Source organism: Tetrao urogallus (assembly GCF_951394365.1).
Source record: "Tetrao urogallus genome assembly, chromosome: Z".
Lineage (NCBI taxonomy): Eukaryota > Metazoa > Chordata > Aves > Galliformes > Phasianidae > Tetrao > Tetrao urogallus.
Genome location: NC_136816.1, coordinates 58,822,805 through 58,842,928, shown reverse-complemented (window position 1 = coordinate 58,842,928; position 20,124 = coordinate 58,822,805). Strand labels below are relative to the sequence as shown.

The 20,124-nt window shown below is 40.2% G+C and overlaps 1 protein-coding gene across 1 annotated transcript in view; it reads right to left on the bottom strand.

The window, feature by feature from the left end:
* The window catches only part of ARL15 (ARF like GTPase 15), a gene marked incomplete at both ends in the record, with an annotated part of 215,514 nt that extends 195,691 nt beyond the window's left edge, over positions 1-19,823 (bottom strand). Inside the window, 3 exon segments of the mRNA XM_079548400.1 lie at positions 8,033-8,089; positions 19,774-19,793; positions 19,796-19,823. Of these exon segments, the coding sequence (XP_079404526.1) occupies positions 8,033-8,089; positions 19,774-19,793; positions 19,796-19,823 (105 nt within the window).
* Positions 19,824-20,124: the final 301 nt, after the last annotated feature.

Genomic DNA, 20,124 nt, shown 5'->3' with positions numbered 1-20,124 from the left:
GGAAAAGGTTCTTCACCAGAGAGTGTTTGGGCCCTGGATTCCCAGGGCAGTGGTCATGGCACCAAGATGCTGGAGTTCAAGAAGTGTCTGGACAACACTCTCAGACACAGGGTTTGAATCTTGGATGGTTCTGTGTGGAGCCAGGTGTTAGACTCAGTGATCCTTGTGGGTCCCTTGCTGCTTAGGACCCACAAGGATCTAGGATTCTAGGACTTTATGTCTAAGAAAAGAAGACAAGATTTTAAGCTCACAGTAACAAAATAAGGCTAAGACCTGATGGACAGACTGATTACGAAAGCTTTCTGCTCCAAAAAGCGTCCTGCTCCAAAAGCTGATGCTCACAAGCCCATAGGGCCAGATGGATTGCACCCTAGAGTGCTGAGGGAGTTGGAGGATGTGGTTGCCAAGCCACTCTCCATCATTCTTTGGCAGTCCTGGCTAACCGAGGATGTCCCGGCAGGCTGGAGACTGGCAAATGTGACGCCCATCTTCAAAAAGGGCTGGAAAGGTGATCCTGGTAGCTACAGACCTGTCAGTCTCACCTCAGTGCCCGGGAAGGTTATGGAACGGATAATCTCGGGAGCCACCATGGACCAGTTAAAGGTCAACCAGGGGATCAGGCCCGGTCAGCATGGGTTTACGAATGGTAAAGCCTGTCTGACAAACCTGATTTCATTCTATGGCAAGGTGACCCGCTTAGTGGATGAGGGTAAGGCTGTCAATGTGGTTTACCTGGAGTTCAGTAAGGCCTTCAACACTGTCCCCCACAGCATTCTCATGGAGAAGCTGGCTGCCCATGGTTTGGATGGACGTACGCTCTGCTGGGTGAAACACTGGCTGGATGACCAGATCCAAAGAGCTGTGGCCAACAGAGCTAAATCCAGCTGGCAGCTGGTCATGAGTGGTGTCCCCCAGGGCTCGGTACTGGGGCAGCTTCTATTGGACATCTTTATTAACCTTGATGAGGGGATCGAGTGCACCCTCAGTAAGTTTGCAGATGACACCAAGTTGGGAAGCAGTGTTGATCTGCCCGAGGGGAGAAGGGCACTACAGAGGGACCTGGATATGCTGGATTGATGGGCCAAGGTTAACTGTATGTATTTCAACGGGGCCAAGTGTTGGGTTCTGCATTTTGGTCACAACAACCCCAGGCAACCCTACAGGCCTGGGGAAGAGTGGCTGGAAAGCTGCCTGATGAAAAGGGACCTTGGTGTATTGATGGACAGTTGGCTGAGTATGAGCCAGCAGTGTGCCCGGGTGGCCAAGAAGGCCCATGGCATCCTGGCTGGTATCAGGAATGGTGAGGTGAGCAGGACTAGCGAAGTCATCCTGCCCCTGTACTCGGCGCTGGTGAGGTCTCACCTCGAGTACTGTGTTCAGTTTTGGGCACCTCAGTACGCTGTACACAGTACACAGTGTACACAGTACACAGGACACTGAGGTGCTGGAGCAAGGCCGAAGAAGGGCAACAAGGCTTGTGAAGGGCTTGGAGAACACGGCCTACGAGGGGAGATTGAAGGAACTGGGGCTGTTTAGTATGAGGAAAAGGAGGCTGAAGGGAGACCTTATTGCTCCCTTCCAGTACTTGGAAGGTGACTGCAGTGAGAGCAGGGGTGGTCTCTTCTCACTGGTGACAGGTGACGGGACGAGGGGAAATGGCCTCAAGTTGCACCAGGGCAAGTTTAGGTTGAATATCAGGAAAAACTTCTTTACAGGAAGGATTGTTAAACACTGGCATAGGCTTCCCAGGAGGTGGTTGAGTCACCATCCTGGATGTGTTAAAAATCCGTTTGGATGTGGTGCTCAGGAACATGATTGTGGAAGGTTGTTAGAGTTAGGGCAGTATGGTTAGGTTGTGGTTGGACTCAATGATTTTTATGTCTCTTCCAACCTGAGTGATTCTATGATTCTAAGATCACCCTTCCACTGTAACAGGTCATTTTGTGAAAATAATGATCACCCTGGAATTGTAATTCCTAACACATTGTGGTTGTCCAGTAAAAGCAAATTGCAGACAAATCACAATCTACATTTACTATGGTAGAAGCAACACCACTTTCAGGCAGATAATAATGTGAGTAACAGAATAATAAATATAATCAAAACAGCTGTATGCAATTACTATAAATAGTAAATATTAACCACCACTTCCACTTGCAAATCACTCGTTAGATTCTTACTTACTAAGCTGTACAAAGTAGATGATATGATTGTGTGTAAACACTGAGCAGTGCAGGCAACTTCTAACATATTCAGAAGGCTATCTCTTGCCTCAATTTTGAATTGATCAGCCAGACTCCCTGCAAATTAATTTACTTTGCTGCAAACATCCTGGCTGCACCAATCCTACTTTTGGGCTATCAAACACCAAAGGAAAGTTTGCACCTTCACTGAAATGTCTTTTCTAGTCTTCACGTCCCCTTAATAATCCAAATGTTTGATTTGTACAATTCCCACTGAGGAACCCAACATGCTTCAACACTGTCTTTCCAAAACCTACAATCATAGGCCAGCTCGAATTTCAAATGTGATGTTGCTAACAGAAGTTTGTTGGAATTTTGACAAATTCTGTGTTTTGATATGCACTTTCAATATCCAAAACCCATTATTCATTTCAAATCTTTTTTTTTAATTTTTTTTAATTATCTTTTTTTTAATTAACAACACTACTCCGCAAACTACATCAAGAAGAGATGCTTAGCAGATGCTTAGCAGTCATCAGAAAAGTCCATGCTCACACAACAACCCCTGCAGCCACTTGCGCCTACAGGAATAGTTTATGTTCCATGAAGACCCAGTACTGAAGGCAAAATATGACATTTTGCCAGTACGTTACTCAACTGTTTTTTTGGAAAGAGAGCAATGCTGAAGATCAGGAATCATGACTTCCAAAAAGAAGACACAAAATATTGTTTATGTACACAATTACAAACCACACAGCTTTGATAAATACAAACTGAAAGGCAACTTTCAACAGAGTGAGACTCTTGTAATAACAATCTGGGTTTTCCTCTTAGTTCTCCTTCAAGTTAATTGTCTGTGGAACAAGAATGGTATTTTCTAAAGCAAGGAGACTTTGAACAGGAAGTGGTCATAAAAAGCAGACTGGTCAGATGCAACAATCTCTAGATCAGAACAAAGCTCCATTCCAGTATGCGAGTTTGCCAGACAACATTTCATTCTGACAAAAATTAACAGGCTATTTTGGTAAACCACGCATTTCCCAATAAAATAAAACTAAATACTATTTTTTAGTAGTTGTCAAAAGGGTTGTCAACACAAAGTGTATCAGTAGCTCAAGGAAGCAATGTTGTCACATCTGCATTGGTTGGACCAAACCACTGAGCTGTCTGATTGGAAGATATCATGAGCTCTGGTCACAAGGAGCGGCTGCTCAACAATTTAAAAACAGTTCACTTTGACCAGTGAACTTTGTACTGGGAAAGGAAAGAGAATTGTATTCTCATCCTCACTCCTGCCTTGGAGTGGATGATCTCCTACTAAACCTGCCTTGGCTTTCTCCATTTGATTAAAAAAAAAGTTACAGCACTTTCTCCATTTCAGGAAAGCAGTCTACTAGCTCATATATTAAAAGAAAAAAGAAAAAAAAAGGCTTACTATATTAATGTTTATACACACAGAATAACATCAGCGCTTCTCCCTTTTAACTACTTAGGTTAGCGTAAATGAAAACACGTAAACCAAAAAGCAATACACAAACACACATGGCTACACATTTGCAACAATTAGACAAACTCTCATCAAATACAGGGCTATTTCATCAAACACAAGTCACTGCCAGTAGATACTCTGCTGCCAGTATGTTACTTTTATTTAAAGCTGAAGCCGAAACATTGATACCTTTCCAGCAGTCCAGCCATACAAATCAATAGTAACAGTGAATGGAACTGTGTGCATTTCCCAAAGGGTAGAACATAAAAGGATTTTTTCCTGCTGCCTTTTTGTGCCTTTGTTTTGCTGCTCATGTCAAGGACATGACATGGGAAAGGGAGGAGTAGACAGGATATGCTATATGAGCTCTGTTATTACTTTAACTTTGCATTTTCCAACGGGAAACCTCGTCAGGGAGGGGAAGAGTCGCACAGGAAGCCTTCTATACCATAACTCACAGGCTGGCTCGTGAACCTTTCCAAACACACTCCCACGATTACCTTCTCTTCCATGACTGCCTTCAGTTACTACCACAGCTGGCTTCTCTTAAGAGCCTTCCCTCCACCACTTCATGAACAAATGTTAATTCTGTCTTCTTTTAACACCAGAAAAATTCCTTGGAATAACAGTTGTTTCCAGTCAAACCATTTTCAAGACATGAATTTATCACTGTCGTTATAAACAATGACAAATGTAAGTTAATCCAAAGTAAACTAGAGAACTAAGAGCGCAACATTTGCACCATTTACTATGCTTACCATATATAAACTACAGTAAGCACAGCTTTATAAAACATCTTTTATTCCCACATCTCACTGCACAAATTCAATCCAAAAGGCTACTAATACCAAAATACCCATGACTCATCATTTTCATGAAGAAGATGCCAACACTGATGCAATGCTGCTGGAGTACATCAGTTTTGCCATACTAGGCATGTGAGGAGAAAGCCCTGCGGAGGGCTTTTTGTTATCTGAATTGTGTTTTAAATTAAATGAGTTTTCCCTAATTATTTATCTACTGATGCCATGTTCTAAATCAAGGAAAATGATTACTTTCTAATTTTTCAAGAACAGAAAGTCTTATTTTCTATTTTTATTTCTTAATGCATCCCAGATCAAGCTTCCCAAGTTTTTCTGCATGGTTCTCACTACTGCAGAGGCTTCCTTCCTTGTTGTTATCCATGACAACATGCAACAGGAAAATCAGTAGTCTTTTTGCTTATTCCTCGGGTTGTTGGAGGACAGAGGGTGTATTTTAGGATAAAATATCTAGTACAGGATACCAGAGGGTCTTCCAGATACAATGTGTAAGCATACAACCATGTATGCTGTATATGCTGATATATATGGAATCCTAAATAGTTACAAAGGTAGCCAACACACCACCATGAAAACTATTTTACAAGAAATACAGCAAACTTCAGATTATTTTTCCTCTGAAGTTCATGTAGGTTAGACTCTTCACAGTCATTTCACTACTGTTTTCACTTGGTTAAAAAAATGCATCTGACAAAGAAAAGCAGTTAATGATAACAGCATAAATGTCTGCAAAGCTTTGTTACAAGCTCTTACGAGCTTACAATCTCCACAACCACGGAAAGTCAGAAACTAACACATCTACCTGTTCCTAGCACTCACCCACTAGTGAAGCAGAACAAAAAGAAAGTCTGAAAAGGCTGGTACTTCTGCCAAGATACTAGACGTGTCAGGCTCAAAGGAAATGGAGCTCTATTTTGCTTGGTTGGTTGTTGGTTGTTTTCTAACCCCAGGTTTTCCATTTCAGTTTCTTATAAAGCTTTGATTTTAGGATACTTTCATCACCAGTTCCTTATAAATACCTATGCAGTTTTCACATTAACCATTACTGTGTTTCTCCTTCTCCCAAGGACTGAATCTACATCTCATCTGGTTCACCTTAAATGGGTACCATATCTTTCTGCAGTTTTGCAAGGACCTGTGTTCTTAGCTCAAGAGAACAAAGCTTTAGCCTCTTAGTCATAGCAACTGAAAGCAACACAGTCACTTCTGATATAGATATCTATATAAGCCCTTCCTCCTTCTTGTAATCTGTACAGGCCTGAAAAACAGGAAGCCTCGTTAATGCAGTAGTACAGCTGAAGTAATGAGTACTCAAGTGAGTTACTGATAAGCAGCCTGATAACAGACTAACAATTGAGATGTCTGTAGTCCAAAGGACTACAAGTCTTTACAAGATACTTACAGTGCTGTACAAGGACATGCAGAACAGGAAGTGTCCAAATAATACAGTACAAACTGAACACATGGCATTGCTAAGGACTGGTACTTGATAGACTGCCTAGTTTTTTGTCCAAAAAAAATTTTTTTTAAATCTGTTAAACCTTCAAAACAGCATGCAGTAGAAAGTACACAATACAAGATATAAGGATTGATAAGACAGAAAATACAATGTTTTGTTTTGCTTCTTGATCAGTGCCGAGCACTGTATTTGCAAGCTGACAGATTGTTCACATACCTGAGCAACAAATCCAGGGACTGCGTTACATGACTGAGCAAGAAGACAACCATGTGTGGAGAGAGGAACGATCACACTTCATTTCCACATAGTGTTCACATCAGCAGTTTTCTCCATTAACATGGAAACCAAAGCCATTCAGACACTCTCCTCAGTCGGATCAACTGAAGGACTTTTTTCTAAAAGCAGGTACTTTTTTTATAAGCAAGCACTCTACACAACAAGCACTTTCCCACAGCAGCTCTTCTACCTTTCACATACGCTTAACACATAGGGTGTCTTCTCTCTATACTTGGTCCACAGCAGTGCATCTCTGTATGCTCTAAAGCGTACTCATCAGCCTCCTCACTAGAGATTCTAGCAGTCAAGGACATCTATCCCTTCCAGGGTTCTCATAAATTATTTGTATCTTGTAATATAAAACGTTCAGTGAAATTAAGGGTTATGCCTGACTAAAGGCCATAACAAAATGTCAATTTTCCAACCACCACTATAACTGCAGCTACCATCACTTCACAGTAAACTGCAGGTAAGAAGACCAAATTTATCTACTTTAAAACTAAACAGAAGAAATTATTATCAGAGAGACTATTCTGCTTTACATATTGCTTGTACTCAATTCTGCAATACACACAATTATATTTGGACATCCTCTCAAATGAATTTGGACAGCTTATTACAGCCTTTTAAAGAACTGGCAGATGATCTGCATACTTTGCAGCCATTAAAACCTCATGCTGTAGCCTGTTCAGATACTTCAAGATAAGCATACTCTTATCATGTAAGAATTTGAAGAAAGATGATCTTGCCGAGGATCTTAAATACCACAGTTAAACAATTATTTTAATGCAAGCAGCAGTTTCTTCCAGGAGTATTTTGTATATACTTTCCAAGTCTGTTATGTTCTCTTACTTACAATAGAGTCTATTAGATGCTGAAAATGGAACACAAGCAAATGTCACAGAAAGGTGCGGAAGGGACATTCTGGGAGACACAAAATCCCACTTGGTACTGAATTCTAGGAATAAAAACAAATTTTAAGCTTTGCAGTTCAGTTCCCAAGTGTCATGAGTGTATGGGTTTTGAACAGCATCACAGCTGTTCAAAATTCACACACCCTTGGCCTTTACCACCTACTACAATAGGAAATGGCATGTTTCAGGTTTCTTCCTAAGTAGTATTAACAATAGGAGCAGCACTCTCACTCCAAAAGCTCCAAGATTCGAAGCATGACTTAGGCAAGTGTAGTGTAAATAATGTGTAAATGGAGCTTACTCAATTAATTTTTATCTATTTTCAACATTAGTAAAAGAAGCAATGAGGAGGAAGGTGAAATTTAAGGGAAATCAGCATATTTGGGACATTCACATTTGAAATAGCATGAAATAACATTTTTCTTTGGAATGACTTAATTAAGATTTGGGAGATTTAACAAGAGTACTTGGATAACGTTATGGCACTCAAGGCTAAGCTTACAACAGCACATACATTTAGCTAACATTTTAATACACCACATTGCTCAAACATAATAAACATTTCAAAGCGAAGTATACAAACCCTTCGGCCATTAATTTAGGCCTGAATTCTCAGTAATTCATGTGTAAGAATTCCAACGTTTCTTATTTCAAGAGGTTGGTAGGATTTCTCTTTACTTTTTAACTGAAGTGGAAAATACTTTTTTTCTGTCCTTGCATTCAAAAAGCTCCAACTGGATAAACCATGCTGCACTCTGCTTATGGAAACTAATAAATCAAACCCCTTCTACTAGTTGTATTAATTAATCCCAATCCCCCCAAAAAACTATGTAACTTCACATAGTGGAGTTAACGCTAACAAAAGTTACTTAGTTAGAACATTGCCTTACCGTGTAAATGCCAATTCTACAAACAGCAAATGAGAGCTGGATACATTCAGACATAGTCTAAAGAAATTAAAATAAAGATGTTACAATAATTCGAGTAATTAAAAATTAAGTTCTCTCTCTTATCTCTCCCCTCTCCCCTGAAAGAAATGTCTTATGGTATATTTCTTTATGTTTTTCTTCTAAGGCTAGACTAAACAAGCTGTGAAAGAAGCCATAAAAATTCGGATTATTCAAATACATACTACTTTTCACAAAGCAGCAGCTGCCAACAGCACTGTATTTACTAACTCAGTATTTCATTATGGGCCTTCAATCATCCAATGTTACACAAATACCCAAACACAGCACTAATACTCTGCATGCAAGCTTTCAGTCCCTTTACCTTTATATACTCTGGCTTAAAAACCACTTGCAGAACATGTTCTGCATTTCTAGTGGCATGCGAGAACTTCCATGTTAAAATACTATACTTCTTCTCTTCCTACATCATAATTAAAGTCCTCTTCTTCCTTTTGGCAAAATAATGCAAATATCTCCAAGTTTCTTTATTTCTGGAATCATGCTACCTTCGCTTTCTGAGATTTTCATGTTTAAAATAGAAATCTCTACTGTTTTGAATAAATATCCCATGTAATCTGACACAGCTGTCAATAATCATATCAAAAGTTTTTACCCTCAACTCGCTCAACTTCCAATCTGCTGTGATGCCACAATTCTATGTCTTCTGCAGTCACCCAGAGATGCTGAGGATGGACTATGAATTTCTGATGAAACAGATTAAAAAGACCTCCTTTAAATAGGATTAAAAAGCCAGAAAAATATACGCAACTTCCCCCCAAACACAAAGCAAAATGTGTTCTAGGTTTGCCATTTTGATGCACAATCAAGAACAATAAATCAGGGTTACAACGATTTATTCTAAACAGTTTAAGGAATTCCTTTAAATAAGGTTTTGAGAAATCTTTTCTCACCACGTGTAAAAATAAAAGAAACCCAATAGAACACTTTTTGTCTGTGTTTACCAATTTCATACACCATCTGCATGTATTTAACATGTAGAAGGCAAAGTGCCGGATGTTATAGACTTCAAACATTTTCAGTGAGGAAAACAAAATTTCCTTCTACCCACCCAAAAAAACTGTGAATGAATTAGCCATTTCACATTTTCTTAATCATGAATTTATTTAGCATCTCTTATGAACAGAGTAAAAAAAATTACATGGCATTTTTCTATAGCTAGAACTATTACATTTAAATTTTAAATAAGTAATATTTCACTGAACTGTCTGAAAGTCAAAACATTCAGCATGAAAACCTCAAATCAAATCTCAGCATCGCGGTTGATTTTCTTTTCTGTGTTTCAATGTTATTACTCTATTGTTATTACTCTAATGTTATTACCGATGAAAGAATGCTGCTTCCAAATATCATTTAAATTGACAGAGTGTTTTGGGTTTTTTTCAACTTTCAGACGAAACATCAATTTCTACCACTCCCACTCTGAGTTACCCACTAGAGGGGAAAGAAAAAAAAAAAAAGCAGCAGAAAAATAGTAGAACTGACTTTGAGAAATGTCATGTTATACGCTGTATAGGGGAATGAACAGTACCCATACTACTCCTCACAGCATCGGCCTACCTCACTGCACAGAATCCAGCCTGTGATTCATTACAGAATCACAGAATGGTTTGGGTCAGAAGGGACCTGACAGATCAACGAGTCCCAGGCCCCTGCCATGGGCAGAGCTGCCACCCACCAGCTCAGGCTGCCCAGGGCCCCATCCAACCCAACCTTGGACACCACTGGCGAGAAGACATCCACAGCTTTTCCAGGCAGCCTGTGCCAGGGCCTCACCGCCCTCTGAGTAAAGGATTTTCTCCTGATGTCTACTTTCAATCTCCCTTCTTTTAAGTTTGAAGGCACTCCCCTTCGTCCTATCACTATTAGACTGTGTAAAAAGTCAGCCTCCCTCCTGTACATCAGGAAGGGCAGAATAAGGCCTCCCCGGAGCCTTCTCTTCGAGCTAAATAAGCCCAGCTCCTTCAGCCTTTCTTTGTAGAGGTGCTCCAGCCTTCTGATCGTCATCACAGCCCTACTCTGGACCACCTCCAACATCTCCACATCTGTCTTGCACTGGAGGCCCCTGGCCTGGATGCAGTACTGCAGATGGGGCCTCACGAGGGCAGAGCACAGAGCAACAATCCCCTCCTTCTCCCTGCTGGCCACCCCTCTACTGATGCAGCCCATGACAGCATCGGCCATCTGGGCTTCAAGTGCACACTGCTGGCTCACATCAGAATCTCAAAAGTCCTTCACAGCACAGCTGCTCTCAAGAAGTTTTTCTCCCCAGCTGTACACTGTCTGGAACAGTCCCAGCTCAAGAGCAGCACCCTGCATTTGTTGCACTAGGTTCTTGTGAACAACTCATCAAGCTTGTCCAGTTTCCCAATTTTAACCTGAGTCTGTAGCAATTTAAGCCACTACATACACAAAGGATGATACATACATTGATTTCTACATTCAGTGTCATGACAGACTCTATCTTGATGGAAGACTCATCATTACCTGAGAGCTACTCCAAAAGTAATGCCTCCTATTTTATGATGTCAGCCCACAACATCAGAGGCAGATAGTGGTGGTAAGGCAGTAGAGTCTGAACCTTCCCACCACTATTCCACTGCATTTTATTGCTATGCAATAGATGGCAGCAGAAGAGCAGTCTGACAAAATGGTGTCACACACGGAAGTGTATATGGAACAAAGACACACATCACCAAACTCCCTCATGCAGAAAAAATGGCAGTCACTGACATTCATTGATGCTTGGTGAATGTTCATGGAGACCAAACAGTCAACGTGAGCACATGGAAGCTGTGAGTGGTGCATTTCAGCAATGACAACAGTGGGCCTCCTCTGCTGGTGCAGATTTTTATGAGCATGGCACACAGGTTCTTGTTCATCACTGCACAGCTAACAGTGGTGACTACGTTCAGAAATATTGTTTTGTAGAAAAGAATTTGCTGTACCAAATACTGCTACTGCACTATTGTATCTGTTGTAGTTTTCATGAAAATAAACAGGAGGCATTTCTTTTGGAGAGATTTATGTTTGTTAAGCAGGCGAATCCTTCTGGTTGCAAAGGAAGTAAATGCGCAGCAGCACATTTCCTCTGCTACTGTCATGTACTGTACCATTGAAGTTTTACTCTATTAATTATTATATGAATCCCTTCCCCAAGCCTCCAATATAATTGTAGTCTTTCACCACTTTGGTTTTGCAGTTCATTTTGCATTATACAATTGGAAACAAAACAATCATTGGATAACTTTCATTTCATTTACTTACAGTTTATCGTTGCTTTCTGAAAGGATTTTACATGGTAAGCATGAAAATAAAAGAAAAAAATTAAAAACATAACTAAAATATTAAAAAGAAAGATACCTTATTTGATACAATTCTACAAAGAGTTAGTCAGAACAGATGTCATTTAACATATCTAAAGTGAGAAAACAAGTCTTCAGGTTAAGTATGTCAAGTGTAACAAACATACATTTCTCAATATCCACTCTTCTGCTTAGGCAAAGGGTCATTTCACAAACATGAAATTATTTCTGCAGCTGACACATAAACCCATAACTCAGGGAACAGATACACATTTTCTCAAAACTGCTACTTCAATCATACGTTGCAGAAGTGTGACTATTCATAATGACTTTGAAACACGTCCACCTTGCAGTTGTACAATCTTTAATCCACAAGCATTCCATCCATTTTTTCCCCTCACTCAGTTATCAGTATAAGCATCAATACAAAATAATTTCCATATTTGCTGCTTTAAAACAACACAGCTCTGATACAGGACACACTGTATTCTGCACCTGCACAAATTCACGGATTTAATATCTGAATCTTCACCAAAAATAAATGAAGTTCCTATCCACGTTAACAAAAGAGCAAACTTAAAGAATTAGAGCATGTTCTGCAACTGGTCACCTGAGGCTGTCATCACCAGGTTAAAAGCAGTCATGGCACTGTCTTGGTGAGACAAGCAGGGGACTCTAATCAGCTTCTTGGAAAGGAAACAAATACCAGACAGCTAAAATCACAGGAGCTGCCATCCTCATTCTACCAACTAACAGAAACATTAAGATTGACATCAGCTTCATTTGCCACAATCCTTAACAAGATACAGCACTTAGTTCCAAAATTGCAAAACCAGAAAGCAATGTGAGAAGAGGACAGTGGTTTTATTCATGTTTGTGATACCTTTGTTTAGTTTAATAAAGATTTAGATGTTCAATAAAGATATACAAATATATGATCAACCCTAGCAATAATGTGGGACTAATGGACCTCCCTGGAAAAGGCTCCTCCCCTTTAATTTTTCAATGCATAAAAGACATGAAAACCAACAACACAACTGCAGTCAATATACAGATTCTAAGGTACCTATCTGCAAGCAGCTTTACATAAATAAATTGTCAGAGCTTACATATTTTAAAGAACATGTAGATAAAAAAAAAAAAAAAAAAAAGGCATGCAGCTATGCTGCAGTACATGTGGTAGGAACTCTGACTACAACTGCTGTTTGTTAAGCTTGTCTGCTGAACTCCCAGCAGTAACCTGAAAGCTTATCTTTCTGCACAAGATGACACAGGCCTTCAGCATATTTAATTAATCACATTTCTAGATTAAAATTCCAAACTTTCTAATACAGTTCTTAGGAATAAACAACACCTTTTTTTTTTTTTTTTAAATTTTCTCCTGTACTTACGCATTATTAGATTTTTAGAATACCAATCTTTTTCTATGCAATCATTAGATAAATTCATCTCAGCCTAGAGCCTAGAAGAAATCTGATGCTGATGGAAAACCAGTGATGTGTGAATAGGGCAGGTGCCAAGAACTCTCCTGTCATCATAAAATGTAATCAAATGGATGCACTAGAGAACAATGCTCTCCCCTCTTTTAGGTAATATTCTCACTAGAACAGTTTTCCACTACTGCTTCCAGGACTGCAATGATAGTGAAAGACGCAGATTAGCCAACACACAATTAATAGCTGTAAGAACAGCACAGATATTTCTCAAGAATCCTGGACCTTCTTCCCAGTCTTGCTGAAACCTGAAATTATATAAGTTTCTAAGTAGGAATAAAGCACTGAGAGAAGATATCACTCACTAGCACACATCATCACTTTGCACTCCAAACTGGCAGTTTCAGGTTCACTCATGCTAACCTTGCAGGCCATATATATCAGTCATATATTGGTTAAGATACAAATGTTGCAAGCCCAACAGCCTCTGGTCCTATAGGGAGGCAGCACCTCCCAGCAGGAGGAATCCCTTAGCTACAGGTCTCTGGAGCAGATACACAGTTTTCACAAAACCCACTGAACATGTCTCATCTCCTGTGCAGTCAGTACAATTCTGCTTACCGTGGGGAGGACTGGTGGCCAATAGCCAGAATATATCTATTTTCCTTGAGCGACTTCCTATTCCAGATCTAGATCCCTCAGTGCCTCAGAGGAGGCATGGAGCTGTTTAGCACACAGTAAGCACCAAAAACCATCTTTCAGTGATACATCTTTCTCAGGTTTGAGCACTAATAACTTCAGGATCAACCATCACAGATGAACCTCGTGTTTAACATTCCCCAACAGATCTGTCTTCCAAGAAACTATATGAAATCCACTCATTTAGGTCTATCGCAACCACACAAATGAGGCCCAGAATTCAATCATACTCGTAGGAAAAAACAATTATAACTGTCATCAAATTCTTGTATCAAGAGAAACAATTTACTGCCTACTGACTCTCTCTTTATGATTTCAGCAACATCCCTAATAGTGGTGCCACACAGACCTCTTTCAACAGAAGCATCTGTTTTCCTTTGATTACCCTGCCATCTTCTCTTTATCTTCTTCAGTGTTACAAAATTCTGAAATGGAGCAACAAGAAACAGAGTAATTCAGATAAAAGTAAACTTTGCATTTAAGCGGTGTCAAAATTAAGTTTTCTTTCCTGTTCTTTCTTAAGACTCAATAACTTATTGACAGCTATTGGAGTTGGAATGACATTTTAAAAAAGATCCTCTTTCCTCTACCTGAACACTATCGTTACTTTAGGGCCTACCCATACATCTGTATTGTCAGCTACAAAACAATGTTTTTCAACACAGCCACCTCCGTCAGCTATGCGTTTTTGACTGTGATGAGCAGAGGCCCGCATGCCATGCTCGTAAAAATCTGCATGGCCAGTCAGAATTGTCTTTCACGTCACTGTTGCCACTGCTGAACTGCCTCCCTGTGCTCACATCCACCGTTTGGTGTCCACAAATGTTCAGCAAGCATCAGTGAATGTCAGTGGGTGCCATTTTTTCCACATGGAGGACTTCAGTGATACACCTTTGCTCTGTATGCACTTCCATGTCAGACACCGCTTTGCCAGACTGCCCCTCTGCTGCCATCTGTCCCACGGCAACGACACGGAACGGGATGTCGGCGGGAAGGTTCAACCTCTACTGCTGTACCACCAACATCTGCCTCTGACGTTGTGGGCCTACACCATAATACAGGAGGCATTACTTTTGGTGCAGCCTTCATCAATAGAAATAGGAACAGAGTGACTTTTTTTATGTCTGTTTCAATATGAACTCTTAAAATTTGTCTATGCAATGGACAATCCAAAGCACATGCAACTAATACAACCAAACAAACATGAAATTCCCTTGTAGCCTCTCCTTTCTCTTCTCCTTCACTGCCAGGATATCACTATCAATTTTCATTTATGAGACTCGTTATTGACAGGGTGCTGAAAGATTACTTCATTCTTAATTGCTTCAAAGTCTTGCATCTGTGTTACATATGAAATCAAATAATGGAAGACTAGACAGTAGTTGCTAGTAAGAATGTGGAAAACAGATGCTTCTTCGATCAAAAGTCTCCAAGTTGCAGCCAGGGGGAAAAAAGAAAAAAAAATGAAAAAAAGAAAATAAAACAGAAACCAAGAAAGATTTGCAAACTAGCCTCCCCCATATTAAAAATTCTTGGTGACTCTTGGATACCATCTTTCTTCCTCCAACTCTCCCATGCCAAAAGTAAATAAAGTCCTATGAATAAGTAGTTCTTCCATTGCTCCACTAAAAGCATAAAAAGCAAAGTACTGCACAAAGACACATGTTCTTCCCACTGCTTGTCCTCATATGCAAAGCCACAGGGTGAGACTGGGTCTAAACATAAGACTACTAGTCAGCTAGGCTCCCTGGTTCATTTCTCAGTTCTCTTTCTCAGCTAGCAGGAAGATACTTACATCCTCGTGCCAGGTATCAGTACAGTCACTTTACCAGATGACCAGACAGCCAAAAGAAAATTTCTGTATCCTGAGGAACTTCAGTGTGAAATGAGCCAATTGCTTGTTCAATTATAATACTGAATACCCTATTGGTATTGGTATGGTCCCCAGAGATAGTAAGACAGTTTGCACTTCAGAAAGTTTTGATGCACACTAAGTGGAAAAAAGGCTAAACCAACATAACCCAAAATAGTGAGTTAAAAACAAAACAAGCGCAAGTACCAAAGGTATTCTCTCCTTATTTGAGAGTTATAAGGATCCACATTCACGCTTTTAAGTCTGAAACTAAAAATATTTCCTTTGCTAATGGAAGGCCGATATCCTCACGTAATCACAAAACTTCAGAATTCAGGCTTTCAAAGAAGCGGCATCACAAGCTGGCAGTATTTAAAAACAGGAGCTGATAATACTGATGGCAAGCCAAAATTGCTAATCAGCATGGAATATGAGGAAGAATATTCTGTCCTTACTAAACATAGACCTTCTCACTTCATAAAAGCTTTTATTTATGACTTTTTGTTAAAATAATCACCATGCTGCCTCTAATCAGGAGCTCTAACTTAAGAGCTTAGGAGCAGCATTCTGCAGAGTAACATTGGGTCCAACCCATATTGAGCCTTTGGAATAACTCACAAGGAAAAGGTAGGGCTATTTGTAACAAACAGACAAGCACGTTTTCAGCAACTGGAACACATTTTTTGACGTAATATCATCTACCACTCTAATTCAATCCTCATCACGGAACAGGCAAGATGGTAATTTGATTTTATATGTTCTAATTTGCTTGCTTCTTCAGTGTGTTTCATTCTAAAAAGAATGAAATTTCTAGAGCTGCAATACTTCTGTTATTTCAGTCTCGTAATTGGGATAATAATCACATTAACGCATTCTTCTGTGTTCCCAAGGTAACTGTGTCAAATTTCAGCCTTCCCAATAGCAACTCTTGAAACAAAAGTTTATGTGGAGAATTTGGTAATGCTTCCTATCGCAGGCTGAGATAATACAACACTTCTATCATTATCTGCAAAGAAATTGTGCATCTCTTCTGCTCACTCATCTGTCTTCAGTCACTTGATTTCTGCTCAGCTATGTCACTGATATTTTTATTACCTGTATTTATGTGGCTGAGAACATTTTCAATTCAGCAAAAGCTGTTATCAATACCAAGGAGAAACATTTATTCTTTTACAGCACTTCTTCCAGGTCTTCAGCCAGATCAGGTTCTTGAATTCCCAAACTTACCCAAATCAGAAGCATGCTCATTCAGAGGAAGCTTTCTTCCTCTGAATTCCATTCACCACTCCCAGTTAATTTAGATTTGAATGCTATGCCTTGTAGAGCTGAAACACCAACAGAAACCTAGCCAAAACAACTGTTTTGGGTTATGAGCTCCAAAACTTGTTTGGGGCTTCTATCTACACAGCTTTGTTGATGCAGAAAATAATTAGAAGGAGCAATCATCCCACTTCCAGACTCAGTGGCCCCAGCTACGTATACAACAGCAAGCAGTACTGCCTAGCAAGGGCACTGAACTGAAGACAACACATTCACACTACATACATCTGGCATTTTAGTTCAGACTAGTTCTGACCTGGTCCTGCAGACTTAAAACAACTTGAGCACATCTTCCAACCTGGTTTCACCTGAAAAAAACTCAAGTTCATGTGATCATTCTGCAACGCAAACCCACATAAAGCAGGGATGAGTAAAGTCAAAAGTTCGAATCCGATCCTAACACAAAGACAGCTGTGTGCACCCTGTACACTAGTTGATCTCTCATATATAAGTTGACGCCTATTCTGCATTAAGCTGTACGTTAATTCTGAAAGAATTATCAGACAGACCCCTCATACTTGTGCCTAACCAGCTTTCCAAACTGAAGTAGGAATGAGACCCTAATATCTAAGCCACTGTGCACTACACTGAGGGTAATTTCAGTAATGATATATCTGATGAATGAGACAACAGACAACCCAATAATACTGATAATGATGTGACAGAAGACAAAAATTGTTACGATGAGAGGGGAGTTTAGCATGCATAAAGAGCTAAAGGCGCCATAGACTTTTGTTGCTCATACAGTAGGTGGCAGGTGCAACAGCTGTATGTGCTAAGAACAAAAAGCTGCAAGCACCCGCATGAACATCTTCCCCTTCTTCCTTTCTCAAGAAAAGGAACAGCAGCTACACAGCTGATGAATTCTCAGTGGAAAAAGCACTCAAATCTTCCAGCAGACAATTACATCATGCCATTTGTAGAATATAAAAGAATGTTTTTCAAGGCCTGTAACTATCAAATAACAGGCAACAGCAGCGGTCAGAGCAGATCTGAAATACACCAGAAATACAGGATGGATCACAACCAGCTGATCTCACCACTTTGCAAATCAAGTCTGTTCTGGGTCCAATTCAGTAAAAGGGAAGGTCTCAAGGTGGACTTACAAGTATAGAGTCATAGAATGGCCTGAGTTGAAAAGGACCACAATGCTCATCCAGTTTCAACCCCCTGCTATGTGCAGGGTCACCAACCACCAGACCAGGCTGCCCAGAGCCACATCCAGCCTGGCCTTGAATGCCTCCAGGGATGGGGCATCCACAGCCTCCTTGGGCAACCTGTTCCAGTGCGTCACCACCCTCTAAGTAAAAAACTTGTTCCTAATATCTAACCTCAATCTCCCCTGTCTCAGTTTAAAACCATTCCCCCTTGTCCTATTACTATCCACCCCCATGAACAAGGAAAGTAAAGTTGCTCAGAAACAATTTTTTATTTTTCATTTTTTAAATCTGCTACTGTTCATCAAAGCACCAGTTTGGTATATGTTGCTGACCACACAAAAAGATGCAGGACTGCTTGAACTCTAACTATCTAGACCTTCAGTTAAGAACATGCAGAAACAAGAAATTCTGAAGTCGCTTCAAGGTCTGCTCACATAAAATTTGTAAATTAAGTTCCATTTAGTCAGAACCCATCTGTGCATGCATAACAGAGATAAAACTGTTCAGTACAGCTAGCAAATGTACAAAGAATAAAAAAAAAAGTGCTTTTTAAAAAAAAACACATTAAAAAGTCTCCAACAAAGCAACAAGATCTAAGAATAAGCAATAAGCAATAAGTAATAAGCAATAAGCAAATAAGTAATAAGCAATAAGAGCTAAGAAGATTGTGCAGCCTTCTCAAAACTCATGCTTAACTTCAGTGATGAAAAAAGACACTGAAGTTGATACAGCTGTTCACACAAGTGTTACCTTCAGTTTCAGATAGGCATATACTACACAGTATAGGATTCATTTTAAGGAAAAGTTTTCGTATTGAAAATGCTAAGGGCAAAAAAACATCCAGAAGGTTAACAAGTTTATGAGGACTGAACCAAAAGTAATGCCTCCTGTATTATGGTGTAGGCCCACAACGTCAGAGGCAGATGTTGGTGGTACAGCAGTAGAGGTTGAACCTTCCCGCCGACATCCCGTTCCGTGTCGTTGCCGTGGGACAGATGGCAGCAGAGGGGCAGTCTGGCAAAGCGGTGTCTGACATGGAAGTGCATACAGAGCAAAGGTGTATCACTGAAGTCCTCCATGTGGAAAAAATGGCACCCACTGACATTCACTGATGCTTGCTGAACATTTGTGGACACCAAACGGTGGATGTGAGCACAGGGAGGCAGTTCAGCAGTGGCAACAGTGACGTGAAAGACAATTCTGACTGGCCATGCAGATTTTTACGAGCATGGCATGCGGGCCTCTGCTCATCACAGTCAAAAACGCATAGCTGACGGAGGTGGCTGTGTTGAAAAACATTGTTTTGTAGCTGAGAATTTGCTCTCTCAAGTAGTGTTATTGTGCTCTTCTCATCTGTTATGAGCAACTTACACATCTTACAAACTCTCAGAGCAAGATAAAAACTTTCCCCCACCTCCGTTCACACCAATTCAAATTGCTACATCATCCTCTAAAGCAGCTCTTAAAGGCTCATCACAGATCAGGCTGATATATGCAATTGTTTAGTGTAAGATCATTATCTAATGCAGAGGATGCCACTAAAGAACTGTATTGTGAAAGTCTGCTCATCAGCTTAAGATCTGCACTACCCATGAAAACTGAAGCACTGCCACTATTTCCCCACAGGTTCTCTAAGCAAACACAGCAAGCGTGGTTACAAGCCATACTTTTCACAAGATGCATCATGACATAATGTCATAAATTAAGCATAGTCTACAGAACATAGGCCAGCCAACACAAGACTGTGTATGCACTATAATTCTTCCGGACACAGAGCAGCAAGAATGAAGTAGAAGATGGTTGCAGACACACTACAGGATTACATAGACACAAAACCATAGCTGCTGTATACTGATGCAGCTGCATTCACATAGGATGTTTTAAAGGAGTTCACCTTTAAATGAGCGAAGCTGGTTTTTCTTCTGAAAGCTGAACTTGGCTCATCTATGCCTATTAAAATAAGAACACAAAAAATACCACTCCTAACACTGTGATTAGATCGATAAAAAGAAATAAAAAGAGCACTTCTATCAGCTACTATAGACTGCTCCATTACAGTGCAAAGCCAAACCAGGCACAGCAGAAGATGCTCACCTAATACCAGTACTTTATCCATTCAGTGCTTCTTGGAAGCAGTTCCTTAAAGAACAAATCCTCCACTAGAGCGGCCTCATCCTGAGACACCAGGAGCATCCTACATTAGTAAGGGAAGTGACAGCTGTGGGCAAACTCCATGCTGAGAGGG